This window comes from Triticum aestivum, chromosome 5B (assembly GCF_018294505.1).
Source record: "Triticum aestivum cultivar Chinese Spring chromosome 5B, IWGSC CS RefSeq v2.1, whole genome shotgun sequence".
Taxonomy (NCBI): Eukaryota; Viridiplantae; Streptophyta; class Magnoliopsida; order Poales; family Poaceae; genus Triticum; species Triticum aestivum.
The window spans coordinates 441,028,094-441,044,624 of NC_057807.1; the positions used below are offsets into that span (position 1 = coordinate 441,028,094).

Sequence of the window (16,531 nt, forward strand, 5' to 3'; positions counted from 1 at the left end):
ACCCTCGCCCAGTTCAAGCGCCTCTGTGTGAAGCCGGAACTCCTTGATGCACCCTAGCGTCCTATTGGGACTCTAAATCTTTTTTTTTTTTGAGGATTGACTCTCCATCTTAGTGGAGGCTCCGCTTTTGAGGTACAATGGGCCTGGCTGTGTGGCGTTTGCATTTCTAGTCGGCTTATGTTATCCTTGATTTTTTTGGTCAGTTTTTCTCAAAGAAAAAGCGAATGTTGGATGTTTTTGTATCTATATATAATAAAAATATATTCCATATTTTTGCATATATATTTATGTATATTCTCTACGTATATATATCTTAGTCATTATTTACCATCATTTAGGTCATAAGTAGTGATTTTGGTTAATTTGTCACAATTTTTATTTTGATGTGTCAAAGCTGAAAAGGTTTTAAGTGGAGCAGTCATTTTGTAATATATTAGAGATCTCCCATGTATGGTGGTAAAAGACCACCATATTTTATGTCATAGCACAAATGAATCCTATGGCTAGATGTATCTTCATGCTTTTGTCATGCAGCCTCTAAAGCTAAAGAGATCATTTATGCCGTGTGTGTTTTCTTTGTGTAGTACATGGATAGCACATCCATGTCTAAGACAACAAAAGAAATGAATTCCCCTAAAAGAACACAACAAAAGAAATAATTCCATTATTTTGCCTTATTTATTTAATTTCTTACTTATCATGATGGGTTAATGATGTGTTATCTTCTTGCTTGTTTGTGCACATACATAAAAAAAATCTCATGTCATATATCAATGTTATTAATTATTCTTTTGTTATTCCCTTATTTATTATGAGCCATCAATGAAATATTATTTCATTTCTTATTTGAACGAGATGTAGATTACAGAATTAATATCATTAATTAACCACATTAGTAGTATATCTTTACTTATCGATATGCAACAATTATGTATTTATTTCCTTATCGATTTGTATCCATTGGTGGAGAAGCAACCATCACGAAGACCAGCAACTCTCCTTAATAGTAAAAATAAAATAATTTGTTTCATTTATTTCCTTATTGATCACCACATAGGGGCATTATTTTCACCCTTATTTGTGCACGTCGAAAAATCGAAATTAACCCTATGCGGTGACAGACAGACACACCCTTAGTTTGGATCCGTACTAAATCTTCTCTGTTTTGTCACCATTTATGGTTGGCATGATCCCATTGTCAGAAACCAAGGTATAGAGATACACGAACGAACTACTCCCTTCATCCCACAATGCGTCTTTTAAACCACTAGTGTTAGAAACGCTCTAATATTATAGGACGGACGGAGTACTATTCTATGTTCCAATGATGGTTGGTTCCTACGGTGTCACCACATGATGTACGCTGGAACCGAAATGTGCTCTCTACTACGAAGAAAATGCCATTTTCCAAACAAACTATGAGGAAGCGCAACAACAAGCCATAGGTATTGCAGAGCATAAATACCAGCAGCATCCAATCCAATCCCCAATTGGTACTGCAACCCACAAAAATCTCTCCAAATGGATATGCAGTATTCAAGGCTTGGTATCTATGTCACGGGCTGAGCACATCACTCACTCATCATCGCCATATCTTCAGTTAAAACCTCCCAAAAAGGCTTCCGTATGCCACAGCCGAGGGAGGGGGCTGCGGAAATGATAACTGAACCGAAAGGCACGCCGCTGCTCCTCGCCAAAAGGCTCTTTTGGCGCACACAAAAGCTCCCACACTTTCAGTTACAGAGAGAGAGGACAAAACACGCCCCCCATGCCGCTATAAAAAACCAACAGTGCCCAAGCACATTCCTTCCCAAGTACCCATTACTCCCTCCGTTCCAAAATAGATGATCCAATTTTGTACTAAAGTTAGTACAAAGTTGAGTCATTTATTTTGGAACGGAGGGAGTACCTCGCAGCGCCCCAAGAACCGACCCCGACCCCGAATCCATCCCAATCCCCTCTCGACAGCAATCATCCCGTACTCACACGGAAAAGGAGATGCGCGGCAGCATGCATTCCTCTGTGAAGAGCAGCCCCCGTGCTCCTCTCCTTGCTCCGGTGCTCCTGCTGGTCTGCGGCCTCTCGCTGCTGCAGCGCCCGGCCTCTGCTGAGATAAAGGCGAGTGGAGCGGGTGGTGGCTGCTAGCTCTTGGCCCTTCTCTTCTTGGTTCGTTTCTCCTTGCTGGTGAAAAATGGTTGCTGATTTCCTGCCCTGCAGTCGTATGTTGTGTACCTCGGATGCCACTCGCATGGCAGGGAGGGCGCGGCGCTGGCCTCCAACCAGGAACGCGCCAAGAACTCGCACTACCAGTTCTTGGGCTCCGTCCTGGGAAGGTAAGTCCAATCCAAGCGCCCTACTGCTGATCACCGCAAACCAGATTAACATCTCGAGGCAATGCTTCTGAATTTGATTTGTATGCATGCAGCGAGGAGAAGGCGCAGGATGCCATCTTCTACTCCTACACCAGGTACATCAATGGCTTCGCCGCCACGCTGGAGGAGGAAGACGCAATGCAGATCTCAAGTAATCTCTTCAACTCTTCATCATCTTCTTCTTCGTTTGTCTTCTTCTTGCACTGGATAATTTACATTTTCCTCTACACGACGCTTCGCATGTGGTCTTTGCTGGGTGTGGGATTCTGTTTCGATGGGTTCTTGGTATTAAGCCGTGTTTACGCTGCCCGTGCAGAGCACCCGAGCGTGATCTCTGTTTTCCCCAACAGAGGGCATAAGCTGCACACCACCCGCTCATGGGAGTTCCTCGGGATGGAGAAGGACGGCCGGGTGAGACCCAACTCCATCTGGGCCAAGGCAAGGTACGGCGACGGCGTCATCATCGGCAACCTAGACACGGGTACGCACTTATTACTCACCGATTACTCCTTGTATATGCATGATCTCCTCACCGGATCAGTCAGTGTTGATCATTTTGGACCCAAGAACTTGAAACTGCCACCGGTTCAGTCTACTAGGTCCATCCCTTTGAGCAGTGTAGAGTAGAGTAGATACTGTGCGTGGGTCAGACCAAAACAGCGGTCCAGTTTTCTGGCACGGCCCGACCCGTGTAGGTGTAGCGTATAGGCACTAGGCAGGCAGCCGGTGCCTGTGCTGTGCAGTGGGTGTGTGCGGTGCGGTGCACGCAGAGCGCGCAGGGGCAGCCGGTGCCTGTGCTGTGCAGTGGGTGTGTGTGGTGCGGTGCGGTGCACGCAGAGCGCGCAGGGGCAGCCGCTGCCTGCGACTGCAACGCAATCGGAATCTGACCCAGACGCACAGCGGTTTCGGCTTTTGGCCTCCCGTTTTCCTGGTGGATGGCAGGCTCGCCGCTGAGGATTTATCACGGCCCTCTGCGCGCGCTTGCCTTGAGTCGAGCGTCCCCGGAGCCGTCGGTGTTTATGAGCCGTTGGGACTTGGAACTACCATGGCCGCAGCTCAGCACGAAGCCGGCCGCTTCGGGACTCTCCTAGCAGCGCATGCAGGGGTCAGAAATGGTGCCGCTCGTATTTTTTACCTCCTTGGAAAAACAAATGTTTTCTCGTTTGTTTTTCAAGTGAAAATGGTGCTACGCTACGTGCTGGGATCGCGATGGCTGTGAGGGACAGTGCAGCGTTCAAAGCGTGCATCACAAGTCCACTCCTCCACGCCAGCAGCTGCTGCTTGGCCTGGCTTGTAGTTGTAGGCTTGTAGCACGCACGTAGACGTCGGTGGGGCGACAGCACAGCACAGGCCCGGCGTCGTCGACACTACAGGGAATCCCGGACGCCGAGTCAAATCCCTCCTCATCCCCGGCCCCGGGCTCCGGCGACTACGCTACTCCTACTACTACTACTATACCACGCAGCGCGGGGCCACCGCCCGGCATGCACGCAAGCATGCATGTGACTGAAACTAACTTATGTTTGCACCGGTGGCCGGTTCGTTCATGCAGGGGTGTGGCCGGAGGCCGGCAGCTTCAGCGACGACGGCATGGGCCCGGTGCCGGCGCGGTGGCGGGGCGTCTGCCACGACCAGTCCTCCGACGACGACGCCCAGGTCCGTTGCAACAGGTCCGTCCGTGCATTTCCCTCCTCCTCCATCTGTTTCTCCTTTGCTTGCACTGTAGTATACTTACTCGTATGCACGGGCTCACGGCCCTCCGCCGCTCGATGCGTCGCCTGGGGCGCCGCGCATGCCGACGTGCGGTTCAAGCTCTGTGCTGCGTGCGTTATCCCGACGTGGTTTGGTTTTTGTCCGGCGTTGGTTGGTTCGTGTTGTTTAGTGTTTCGCCAACGTGGCTTGACTTGACCACTGTCGTTGTGCAATGTACAGAGCTTTGTAGGGCGTAAACTAACTATTACCCCCACCTACTAGCTCTTTTCTTTAGTGACAAGAGGCCGACTGCGGTTCGAGAGAGACATGCCTGACCAAACTAGGATTTGTCCCATCAGTTCAGGCAAGTGCTCGTGGTTATTTTAGGAGAGTGATCTCGACATGCCCTTGGACTTTGAGCCATTCCTATACACACACTTGTGCCTCTGCTCTGATTCTGAATAATGTGCTTAAACTGCAGTATTAGACTACAAACGGACAATGCATCAGCGCTACTGGCGTTGCCAGTGTGCCACCGTGCTGGGTTAAAATGTTATAATGAACGAGGTGCGAAATGGAAAATAAAACCTGGACCAAGAAACTTTTAGCACTGTAGCGCACTAGCACAGATGCATGCTTGCCTCTGTGCAACTGTGCCTCCTGCCATCCTTTTCGCTGAGCACCTCCCTCTAGCCTCTACCAGTCGTCCACGCTGCGAATCATGTGAGCGAGCGAGCGAGAGCGTAGGCAGGCAGAGCTCGCATCCTCAGTCATCGTCAACAGATCGACGGCACCTTTCCGCTGTTGCCTGCCAGTGTGGTGGCGCCACAGATTGCAGCCATGATTCAGCTTCAAAATTAGAGCCCGGCCTACCAGAAAGATTTCCGTCTCCCTGCCGTGCGCTTTCCCATGATTACATGTTGCCCCCAGTCGCCCCGGGCATCGTGCTTGTGAGCTTGTCCCTACGTATCCCTCCCCTGTTTGCATCCAGCTCCATCGGCCTGCTTCAGGTACCGTACCGATCCACGAGCAACTGAGCAAGCCGCTAGGCACCACGCAGTTCGCTCAGATCTCAGAAAAGCTCCAAAAGGGCGCCCTGGTCCATGCACGGCACAGCCCTAGCCTCGCTCTCGCCTCTTTCTGTGCCGGGGTCCATGGCTCCTGCGCCCTCATGTGCCGCGGCTACGGCTACGGCCAGGCCGCTCGCTCGACAACCTATAATGCAGCGTGCCTGATGAAACGCAGTCGTGGGTGGAAACATGCCAAGAGTGCATCCTGTCTGCATGCACGCAAGGACCATCGTTATCACACCGAGGAAATTCCTCCTTCAAATCATACGTTGCTTATTGCTCCTCCAAGCAAGATTCTCCTGGAATTGTTACACCATCATTAGCTGGACTTTTCAAGTGCTCATTACGGTGTTTCGTGCACGAAGTTGATGTGAACTGTGATTGTGATGAGCGCGCGCCGCATGCAGGAAGCTGATCGGCGCGCAGTACTTCAACAAGGGTTACGCGGCGACGGTGGGGCGGGCGGGCGCGGGCGCGAGCCCGGCCAGCACGCGGGACAGCGACGGCCACGGCACGCACACGCTGTCCACCGCCGCGGGCCGGTTCGTGCCGGGCGCCAACCTGTTCGGGTACGGCAACGGCACGGCCAAGGGCGGCGCCCCCGGCGCGCGCGTCGCCGCGTACAAGGTGTGCTGGCGCCCCTTCAACGGCAGCGAGTGCTTCGACGCCGACATCATCGCCGCCTTCGACGCGGCCATCCACGACGGGGTGGACGTCCTCTCCGTCTCCCTCGGCGGCGCGCCAACGGAGTACTTCAGGGACGGCGTCGCCATCGGGTCGTTCCACGCCGTCAGGAACGGCGTCACCGTGGTCTCCTCCGCCGGCAACTCCGGGCCCGGGGCTGGCACGGTGTCCAACACCGCGCCGTGGCTCGTCACCGTCGGTGCCAGCACCATGGACCGCGAGTTCCCAGCCTATTTGGTTCTCGGTAACAAGAAGCAGATCAAAGTATGTTGCGTCTGCCCAAATTATCTTCAGTCGCTTCTGCTTATGTGACCATCTCTCCCGTGGTAAGGTAACAATTTATGTTTTGCTCAGGGACAAAGCCTGTCGCCGGTGCCCCTGCCTGCCAACGAGCATTACCGGCTGATCAGTTCTGTAGAAGCCAAGGCAGAAGATGCAACAGTGGTCCAAGCGTAAGAAAATTTGCTAAACACTTGCAATGTGTTTGTCAGACCTGAAACTGCAACCATCTTATTATCATTGCAGGCAACTGTGCATGGAGGGGTCGCTGGACAAGAAGAAAGTGAGGGGGAAGATCGTGGTGTGCATGCGTGGGAAGAACGCGCGAGTGGAGAAAGGGGAGGAAGTTCATCGTGCCGGCGGGGTTGGGCTGGTGCTGGCGAACGACGAGGCCACCGGGAACGAGATGATCGCCGACGCGCACGTGCTCCCGGCCACGCACATCACCTACTCTGACGGAGTCGCGCTGCTCACCTACATGAATTCAACTAGGTAAGCCATTGGATATGTTGGCCAATTTTGGCATATGTACCAATAGGGCCTATTAGCTCAGCTGGTTAGAGCGTCGTGCTAATAACGCGAAGGTCACAGGTTCGAGACCTGTATGGGCCAATCTTTTTCTCGTAGTTTTTATTCCTGAACATCAAAATGTTGTGCAGGTCCGCGTCGGGCTACATCACCCTGCCAAACACCGCTCTGGAGACGAAGCCGGCGCCGTTCATGGCCGCCTTCTCCTCTCAGGGCCCAAACGCGGTCACTCCTCAGATCCTCAAGGTCCCTCTCTTCTGTCATAGACTCGGCCATGCCGCCCTTAATCACAGTAACATCTCTACCACCATGCTAAGCATCTTAGTGTACGTCCGTGTGTTGCAGCCCGACATCACCGCGCCGGGGGTGAGCATCCTAGCGGCGTTCACCGGCCTGGCCGGCCCGACCGGCCTCACCTTCGACAGCCGCCGCGTCCTCTTCAACTCCGAGTCCGGCACCTCCATGTCCTGCCCGCACGTCGCCGGCATTGCCGGCCTCCTCAAGGCCCTCCACCCGGACTGGAGCCCCGCCGCGATCAAGTCCGCCATTATGACCACGGGTAAATTATAGGCAACAAAATTAACGTGACATTTCAGATCAATCTCCTCGTGCGGTCGCTGACAAAAAGAGTTGTCGTTTTGACCTTGTGCAGCCAGGGTGCAGGACAACACGCGGAAGCCGATGAGCAACTCGTCGTTCCTGCGCGCCACGCCCTTCGCCTACGGCGCCGGCCACGTGCAGCCCAACCGCGCCGCCGACCCGGGCCTCGTCTACGACACGAACGCCGCGGACTACCTCCACTTCCTCTGCGCGCTGGGCTACAACTCCACCGTCATCGACACGTTCATGGACGGCCCGCACGCCTGCCCGACGAGGCCGCGGAAGCCGGAGGACCTCAACTACCCGTCCGTCACGGTGCCCCACCTGTCCGCCTCCGGCGAGCCGCACACCGTCACGAGGCGGGTGCGGAACGTGGGCCCCGCGCCGGCGGCGTACGACGTGCGGGTCCACGAGCCGCGCGGCGTGTCCGTGTCCGTGCGGCCCAGCCGGCTGGATTTCGCCGCGGCGGGGGAGGAGAAGGAGTTCGCCGTGATGTTCAGGGCCAGGGCAGGGCATTTCTTGCCGGGGGAGTATGTGTTCGGGCAGATGGTGTGGTCGGACGGCGTCGGGCGGCGCCGCCACCGCGTCAGGAGCCCCGTCGTCGTCAGGGTCGCTGCCCATAGGACGAGCAAAACCAGTGTCCCCGTCGCCTGACGAGCTTCGCTGTTTCGTTATCAGCAAACGATGCACTAAACAAAAAAGTTCGGTCCGTCGACAACAAGTGTCCATATGTGCCAGTACAAACTGTTCTTTGAGCGGTTAATGAAGTTGGACTTGGATATACTCCTTGATAAAAAAGAAGTTCAACGTACTTTCTCTACTCAAACAAAATTAAGATTAGGCATCATCTCTACTATCTCTACTCTTTTTTTTACGGGTAGTAAAACTTTACTGTTAATCAAGGAACGTCCAGATTACAGTCCAAATCCTATATACCTAACGAGTTGATCCCCACTATTCTATTTATCACAGGCATGAGAAAAAGTTTTTCATTATTTTGATCTCATGCACACCTTTCACCTCATCACACATGCCACCTCATCAAAAGTCCATTCAAAATGTATGAAAAAAAGTTTTCCATTACATTATACCACTTATATTCAAAATATTTTTTGACTACACAATAATCAAATACAATATACAATATTTATTTTTAGCTTTAGTTCATACTCCCTCCGTCCGTGAATAAGTGTACATCTACTTTTTGTCTAAATCAAAATTTTAAAACTTTGACCAACTTTATAGAGAAACGTAGCAACATTTATTGCACTAACTTAGTATCACTAGATTCGTTTTGAAATATAGTTTCATAATGTATCAATCTGATGTCATGTATGCTACTATTCTTTTTTATAATGTTGGTCAAAATTTTAAAACTTTGACTTAGAATAAAAGCTAGATGTACATTTATTGGCGGACGGAGGGAGTATATTATTAATTTAACGATAAAAGCTTCATAAAATCAAATCACTGAAATATATTGCAATCGATTCTTGCAACAACGCCCGGGGTATTCTCTAGTTATATAAATCAACTACTTCGGAGGCCAGAACCCAGCCCGACTACTGTTCTACCCTCGACTCTAGCAAACTTTGCTAACAAGTCACTAACTAATATTTGACTGCGAAACACAGGACAAACAAAGTGACCTCCATAGAACGAGCAAGGCAGCCCAGGACCTGGTTGAGAAAATAGGTGCAAAAAATCGTGTGCGCATGTAGTTTAGTGGCATGTATGATGGTTGATGGGGTTTGGCAGCCTAGCACATTTGCTAGCGGCGGCTTCCTGCATGCGTTTTTTTAGTTTTAAACAGTAGGAGAGGCTCAAGTAGAATCCTAAAAGAAGTTAATCCAGATAAGAAGAGATGGAAATACAAAAAATGACAACAAGACCAAAGAGGATCAAGACTTTCACCGAGAAAGAGATAGTAAAGTGATAAAGTCCCAAAGGTGATGCTCAATCCTGTATTTCCGCCACAAAAGATCAGTTGTGGTTCTCTCTTTCCAAGCTCAGAGAGATGCAGCTCCCACTCTGCTTACACCCTGCAGTCCCTGGGATCGACGACTGGCATGTATCAGGACCTGATCTAGGGTACTTGGGCTCTGGCGAAGCTCAAGCTATTTGCATGGCTCCTCCACTAGAACTGATTGTGGTGCAACGACCGTCTCCAGCGTAGGGGCTAGACTAACGACTACTTTTGCCAGCTCTGCCTCAGAAACCTTGAGAGCTCTGCGCACTTATTCTGCGAATGCACTTTCACGAAGACGATCTGGGCTGAGCTGTCTTCATGGCAGCACTGTCAGGGTTTTAATCATGCTTGCGAAGTCAACGACAGCAGCTCTCTGGAGTAGGTGGCAACCATGGTCTCTGCGACACAGCCAACGTTCACAAAAGGAATAAAATCCTTGGTGATGCTTGCACTGTGGAAAATCTGGCAGCAACGCAACCACTGCGTTTTCAGGAGGAAGGAGGCAAGGGGTGGGGGACGTGCTCGACGAAATCATAAGAGATCTTAGCCTGTGGCAACAGAGTGGAGTTAAATTTCTTCAGAGCCCCTTCGGGGATCCGCCGTGAGATTGTAGCCTCCGCTACGGTGCAGTCGGCATCCTTTTTCTTCTTTCTTTTCTTATCTCCTTGATCCAGGATCACCACATTTGTCACTTTTACCATTGCTCCATGCTTAAATGAATGAAACACCAGCCAAGGCTGGCACTTTCAAAAAAAAAAGGTCAGAGAGATGGAGTAATGTGCCCGAAGATAAAATTGTTGCGTTCCTTCGAGATATTCCAGGCAACAATACCAACTATTTCAAAAGTGCATCTGTCTGCTGCTTGGTCAAGGGATTTGTTGAAGGCCTCCTTTCATCCATTCCTGCTCCAATGCCACTCACAATGCCTGCAAGCCTAGCCCTTTGTTCCCTTTCTCGAATCAGCTCTTCCCTCCTATCCCCTGCTATCCCCTGCAGCGCCAATTGCATCCACTACATCATTACCATTGAGGAAATGATTGTCAACAAGATACACCACGTACTCCAGCTCCCAATGCCAGAACCCACACGCATTCTATCAGCCAAATAGACCAGAAAAGAGGAAAATTTTAAGCACACCATCGGCTCAAATCCAACAAAAAATACTCATCCCTTGCAGAACTGAAAGAAGAAGGGTGGTGGGCAACTTACATTGTCGCACTCGTAGAACACCCAACCCTCATGCTTCTCTGTGTTCGACAAGTAGAACTGCACCTGCGTGCGGCAGTGAGGGCATCAGATGAGAGGGAGCACCACAGCCCGGCTGCTGAGAGATGAACTCGCCGAGCTCACGGACATGGCAGTGGCGGTGGCAGGTGGAGAAGGGGAGGGAACCTGAGGACTGGTCAAGCGGGGCGGCATACGAGCTCAATACGCGCTACTGTGACCGTATAATCACATCTTGTCGTATATAGTGAGCGTATTGCATGTATTTCTAAATACGGTGACCAAAGTGAGCACATGCCGCACAATTAGTGACTTCCAATGCATTTTACTCTTTCTTTTTTAAGGATGCATTTTACTCTTTTTAGCAGGTTGGAAACGAAGACCTAAACTGTGCGTACTGATCTTAGCCTGGCCCCTTTGCTTCCATGGTGGGCTATGTTTCCCTTTTCTCTTTCTAGGATTTGGGCCTTTGAACTACAATTGCTTACCGACTAGGAAATTCCGTACCTGAATCCGTCCCTAACGCATCTACACTGTTGGTTACCGACTAGGATACAACATGTCCACGGGCCTGTTCGCCTCATATCTCGCCGTACGTGCAGCCACCATCGATCCACCGCTCATCTAATAATCCCGTGACCTCGCCTCTCACGCGAACTTGGCGAGTCTCTGGTTCGCCGTCAAATCTAAAGCGGGAAGGTGCGTGGACTCTCGGGGATTTGGGAGCCATGTCGTTCGCTTACAAGTTCAGGTACATCGTCGTCGGCGACACAGGTGCGTGCCGTCTTCTCGACCCCTCTCCTGCTGTCCCATCTGTTCTCTTGCGCCTCTTGTCCACTCCATCGTGTGCCCTGATTCTATCATCGGTTCGTTGCGTGATCTCGAGAATCCATGCCGGTTGTAAGTAGAAAGCTCCGCCTTCGTCACTCGAAATCGACCGGCCGGCGAGGGTGATCCTGTGATGCGATGCCTCGTGTGTAGAAGCTCCAAACCTTGTTCGTTTTTCTTCGATGGCTTGGACCAATCTTAGTTAGCCGCATGTATCAGTTTGCTCGGTGCAGCTATATGATGGCCGCAGTTTCGGCGCAACTGTAGGATTTTATCCTTTCAGTCGAAAAGCCTTGTATATACGATTGCAGTGACCTAGGACAAGCCAAGAAGGAAACCATATCATAGTGTTCTTGCATCCATTGAAAAGTGTTACTAGCATAAATCTCTTTGAAACCATGACCATATATATGACCATGTTACGAATTTGCTGTCCCAGGAGTTGGGAAGTCATGCCTCCTGCTGCAGTTCACCGACAAGCGGTTCCAGCCCGTGCACGACCTGACCATCGGCGTCGAATTTGGACAGCGGATGGTCACCATCGACAAGAAGAAAATAAAGCTTCAGATCTGGGACACGGTATGTTAATTGTTCCGCTATGCTATGAAGGAATGGCTACATTTCAGTCGACTGAGTTTTTGAGTTAGGGTCAGTCGATTCATGGACCGTTGGATTAAAATCGTGTGGCAGCTAGATCTTCTTTTTCCTCAGCTCCCCAACCGCCAAACGTGCCGCCGACCGAACCGCCGGCCACCGCCACCCGCGGCCGGCAGCGCTCCCGCGACCGCCTCGCCGCCCGCCCTCCCCAGAACCGCCCCCCACCGCCGGTCTAGCCGCTGCTGCCGCCATCCCTCTAGCCCCACCCGCGACTGAATTTTTCTCCGGCGAATCCCCACGCCACCGCCCCGCCACCGCCACCCGCGGCCGGCGGCGCTCCCGTGACCGTCTCGCCGCCCCGCCCTCCCCAGAACCGCCCCCCACCGCCGGTCTAGCCGCTGCCGCCGCCATCCCTCTAGCCCCGCCCGCGACTGGATTTTTCTCCGGCGAATCCCCACGCCACCGCCCCGCCACCGCACCCCACCACCGCCGGCGACCACCGTCCCCACCCTGAACCTTGAAGTGTAGCTAAATCGATACTATAAACCTTCAGACGAAACTAATTAATTAAATGCACCGTCTACTGTTTTCAAGGTCATATCTTTATTATAAACCTCTACTGAAGTGAACTGCATGATGCAGGCAGGCCAGGAGGCTTTCAGGTCAATCACTAAATCCTACTACAGAAGTGCGGCCGCTGCTCTTCTTGTTTATGACATCACCAGGTACATTCAACAGCTTAAGCATTTTAAGATACCCTTGTTTTAGAATTTACTACTCGTAGATATGAATGTCGATTTTTTTCCTCTGATGGAGAACAGGAGGGAGACCTTCAACCATGTTGCGAGCTGGCTGGAAGAAATGAGGGAGCAGGCGGACGGCAACAACAACATCACCATCATGCTGGTCGGAAACAAGTCAGATTTAGGTCAGAGGCGAGCCGTCAGCACGGAAGAGGGCGAGCAGTTCGCCAAGGAGAACGGCCTCGCCTTCATGGAGACCTCGGCCAGAACCCGGCACAACGTGGAGGAGGTAACTCGAAGCACCGAATCGCATCGCAGCGGCGCGCAATTCGGCCATGGCCTTTCTCTGACATGACCTATATATGCACGCAGGCATTCCTTCAAAGCTCGTCCAATGTGTACGAGAAGATCCAGGAAGGCGCCATCGATCTCTCCAAGGTGGGTGTGTCTGCATAGTGTTTTGCTAGCAGCTGCTTATCGGGTTAATTTTTTTAAAACAAGATTATCGGGTTAATTTGTCCACTGTTGTTTCTCTTGCAGTGTAGTGGTGTCACGCCCGGAGTTGATGAATTATGCAACCTTGGCAGGGACACGCTGCCGTCTGGAGCCTACGGCTGCTGCAGCAGCTGAGCAAATCTGTAGTAACTCCGTGCTTTGAACCTCGAGCATATATATGTTAGGCAATCTGCAGCAGCTGACAGTTCAAAATGATGTACAACGTTTTACAGTATCTTGCTCGTCTTTGTTCTTCCAATGTTATATTTTCCTACTGTCTTTTTTTTTTAGTTTACTATTTTTTGTCTTGTACTCCCTCTGGAAAGATTTATAAGACGTTGAGGGATTTTCAGACACAGCCGACAAAAGTGCAAATAGACCATTATGCCCTTATTTTGAATTTCGAACCAGTCGTCTCCTTCCTCGCGTCGTCCCCGTATCCACGCCCCCAGCCTTGCCGTCGCCGTCGCCTGGCTGTGTCCAGGAGCTGGTCCCCGTCGTCACCCGCTCGTCCCCGTCGCCTGGCTGCGCCCAGCCTTGTCGCCGCCGGGCCCCTCCACGCGCCCAGCCTGGCCGTTGCCGTGCCCTGGTCCTCCTCCTCGCGCCCAGCCTTGCCGTCGCCGCGCCCAGGCCCTCCTCCTCGCGCGCCCAGGTCCTCCTCACGCCCTGGCCCTCCTGCTCGCGCGCCCAGGTCCTCCTCCTCGCGCCCTAGCCCTCCTCCTCGCGCCCAGGTGCTCCTCGCCCAGGTAATTCTCGCGTCGCCCAGAGCAAGGAGAAGCAATACATTAGCAAGATACGAGATCAAAATCAATTCCACTATAGTGGAGTACAAGATCCATGTGCTTGACAGTGGAGTATAAGATCAAGAGGAGTAGCTTCGAGAGCAGCAATAAATCACAGTAGCAATAATTTCTCATCATAGCACAACACCAGATCAGGAGATCTTCAAATTACTCCAGATCAAGGAATCAGGTGTGCTCCAGATCAAGATCAAGAGTACAGGAGTAGGACAACAAAAGAGATCTTCAAATTACTCCACATCAAGAGATCGATAGCTCAGGATTAGGACAACAAAAGCATTAAGAGCATCATTAACACAACAGCTGATCAAGAGGAGCAGTTGATCAAGAGGACCAGCAACAACAACAGCATTATCAGCAGTATCAATAGCAGGCGGCATTATTAGCAGCATTATCAGCAAGAACAGCACCAGCACAACAACAGTAGCAAGTGGAGCAACAACACAGGATCAGTAGCAAGAGGAGAAGCAGTATCACATCAACAGTACCGGAACATAGCAGCAGCAGCACAAAATGCTCCCAGACCTGAACTGCTCACCACCTTCAGGAGAAGAAGAAGCTGATGTGAATATGGTCCAAGAAGAAGAAGTAGCAGATGTCCAAGAAGAAACATTAAATGTCCAAGAAGAAGCAACAGGTACTACATACACATACTCCTTGTATAGAAGTACATCTTCTTTTAGTTGTGCACCGGATGTTGGCATATGCATAGGCATCCTACTCCTAGTGCTTTAATAGCAATTCCTTTGCTTGTTGTTAACAAGATTTGGTGTTTTTGAGTATGCACTAGCCGATGCTATACAAATATCAGGTTTAATATACTCTAAAGTGTTCATGAAAACTGAATATATGTTCATCTACACATACTATACACATACTCCAAAATGTTCATGAAAACTGAATATATGTTCATAGAACTTAACATATGTTTAACAACAAGTTTAACTTGCTCAAATTCATTTAACTTGCTGAAATTTGCATATGCCTACTCCTAGTGCTTTAAATAAGAGTAATTTTCAGTTTTCTTATTCTAACACAATTTCCCTAATTTTCCTATTTTTCTTTTGTTGCTGTAGGTGTTCAGCAAATACGAAGGCAAAGAAAGTCACTAACAGATGAGCAGAGATATGCTGCTTACATGGCAATGCTTACGCTGAATATGAGTAGGGGTGGCAAGTTTAAAAGAACTGACAAGAAGGATGTTGCTCGAATTTTTCAAGCTGATATTCAAGTTATTCAGAGAATCTGGAGGACAGCAGAGCGACAAAAAGAGCTTGGTAAGGAGGTGGATGTGTCCAACCAAAAGAAAAGAAGATGTGGAAGGAAAGGAAAGGATAATGTCCTATCTCAAATCCCCACAGTTCCATTGAATAGAAGGTCGACTCTCAGGTCACTTGCTCGCGCATTGGGTGTCAGTCACACTACACTCTACCAGAAACTCAAGCTTCACAAGATTAGGAGGCACTCCAATCGTTTGAAGCCAAGCTTGAAAGAAAAGAATAAAAGAGAAAGAATCAAGTTTTGTATGTCGATGCTTGATGAGACAACTTTAGCAGCTACAAGACCTAAATTCATCAGTATGCACAACATTGTGCATATTGACGAAAAGTGGTTCTATATGACAAAAATGAACAGAAACTACTACCTCCTCCCTCATGAAGATGACCCGGTCAGAACCATTCGGAACAAGAACTGTATTGGCAAAGTAATGTTCCTGACCGCTGTTGCTCGACCCAGATATGATGCTGAAGGCAATGTAACATTCTCAGGAAAAATTGGTGTCTGGCCTTTCGTCCAAGAGATTCCAGCTGCTAGAAGAAGTGAAAATAGAGCAAGAGGGACCATGGAAATCAAGAACGTCACTGTGAACCGACACGTAATGCGGCAGTATATGATAGAGAAAGTGGTTCCGGGAATAAAAGAAGTGTGGCCCACAGATGATATTGGCCCAATATTGATCCAACAGGACAACGCGAAGACACATATTCTTCCCGGTGATGCAGAGTTTGCAGAAGCTGTGGCTACAACTGGTCTCGACATTAGAATAATACAACAACCTCCAAATTCTCCAGATCTGAATGCACTTGATCTTGGATATTTCAGATCCCTTGAGTCTTTGACCGACTGCAGAGCCCCTACGACTATCAAAGAACTGATTCAAGGTGTGCAGGAAGAGTTCGATGAGTATGATGTCGACAAACTCAACCGAATATTTCTAACACTTCAGACCATCATGGTTGAAGTGATGAACTATCAAGGAGGAAACTCGTATAAAATTCCACATTTGCGGAAGGAGAGATTGGAAAGGCAAGGAATGCTACCGCCTATGATACATTTCCCTCGTGAAGTTTATGATAATGCCATGGAGATTCTAGGACAAGATGTCGCATGCAGTGGAGTATGTTGAGACTTGTAGTGCTATGATGAGACTTGTTTGTGGAAATGCATCCATGGAGTCTTTTTTGTCGAAATGGATTATATTGTTTTAAAGTTGTTTGTGGAAATGGATTATACGCCTCACTCCCCTAGATGCAGAGGCCGGGGGTCATCCTCCTTTTCTAAAAAAAACTACTCTTACAAGGAGTACTTTCAGACTTCCAGTAGAGTACTCTAACTGCTCCTAACAAAAATCCTACTCTGAGCAAGCACT

At 50.0% G+C, this 16,531-nt stretch overlaps 3 protein-coding genes and 1 non-coding gene across 4 annotated transcripts; all 4 read left to right on the top strand.

Annotated features, from left to right (window-relative positions):
- Positions 1–1,882: 1,882 nt before the first annotated feature.
- On the top strand, positions 1,883–8,193 carry LOC123112327 (subtilisin-like protease SBT5.3). Its single transcript, XM_044533285.1, has 11 exons — positions 1,883–2,118; positions 2,218–2,333; positions 2,426–2,523; positions 2,689–2,853; positions 3,925–4,042; positions 5,542–6,082; positions 6,173–6,270; positions 6,344–6,589; positions 6,757–6,871; positions 6,971–7,184; positions 7,278–8,193. The coding sequence occupies exons 1-11, from the start codon at positions 1,999–2,001 to the stop codon at positions 7,877–7,879; spliced, it is 2,433 nt and encodes an 810-aa protein (XP_044389220.1). The 5' UTR covers positions 1,883–1,998; the 3' UTR covers positions 7,880–8,193.
- TRNAI-AAU (transfer RNA isoleucine (anticodon AAU)) lies at positions 6,636–6,709 on the top strand. The gene has a single exon. It is a non-coding gene; the product is annotated as a tRNA-Ile (tRNA).
- Positions 8,194–11,016: 2,823 nt separating the features above from the next.
- LOC123112328 (ras-related protein RABB1c) lies at positions 11,017–13,340 on the top strand. Its single transcript, XM_044533286.1, has 6 exons — positions 11,017–11,192; positions 11,686–11,825; positions 12,486–12,568; positions 12,665–12,875; positions 12,959–13,024; positions 13,127–13,340. Exons 1-6 carry the CDS (start codon positions 11,147–11,149, stop codon positions 13,214–13,216), a joined length of 636 nt encoding a protein of 211 aa, XP_044389221.1. The 5' UTR covers positions 11,017–11,146; the 3' UTR covers positions 13,217–13,340.
- Positions 13,341–13,485: 145 nt separating this feature from the next.
- On the top strand, positions 13,486–16,288 carry LOC123114847 (uncharacterized). The gene is made up of 2 exons (XM_044536237.1): positions 13,486–14,518; positions 14,958–16,288. The coding sequence occupies exons 1-2, from the start codon at positions 14,395–14,397 to the stop codon at positions 16,286–16,288; spliced, it is 1,455 nt and encodes a 484-aa protein (XP_044392172.1). The 5' UTR covers positions 13,486–14,394.
- The last annotated feature ends 243 nt before the right edge of the window (positions 16,289–16,531 follow it).

Coding starts and splice junctions, on each gene's coding strand:
- LOC123112327 (XM_044533285.1), top strand. CDS start 1,999: ATGCGCGGCAGCATGCATTCCTCTGTGAAGAGCAGCCCCCGTGCTCCT. Junction 2,854..3,924: donor CATCGGCAACCTAGACACGG/GTACGCACTTAT, acceptor TCGTTCATGCAG/GGGTGTGGCCGGAGGCCGGC. Junction 4,043..5,541: donor GCCCAGGTCCGTTGCAACAG/GTCCGTCCGTGC, acceptor CGCCGCATGCAG/GAAGCTGATCGGCGCGCAGT.
- LOC123112328 (XM_044533286.1), top strand. CDS start 11,147: ATGTCGTTCGCTTACAAGTTCAGGTACATCGTCGTCGGCGACACAG. Junction 11,193..11,685: donor CATCGTCGTCGGCGACACAG/GTGCGTGCCGTC, acceptor TTGCTGTCCCAG/GAGTTGGGAAGTCATGCCTC. Junction 11,826..12,485: donor AGCTTCAGATCTGGGACACG/GTATGTTAATTG, acceptor TGCATGATGCAG/GCAGGCCAGGAGGCTTTCAG.
- LOC123114847 (XM_044536237.1), top strand. CDS start 14,395: ATGCTCCCAGACCTGAACTGCTCACCACCTTCAGGAGAAGAAGAAGCT. Junction 14,519..14,957: donor TGTCCAAGAAGAAGCAACAG/GTACTACATACA, acceptor TTGTTGCTGTAG/GTGTTCAGCAAATACGAAGG.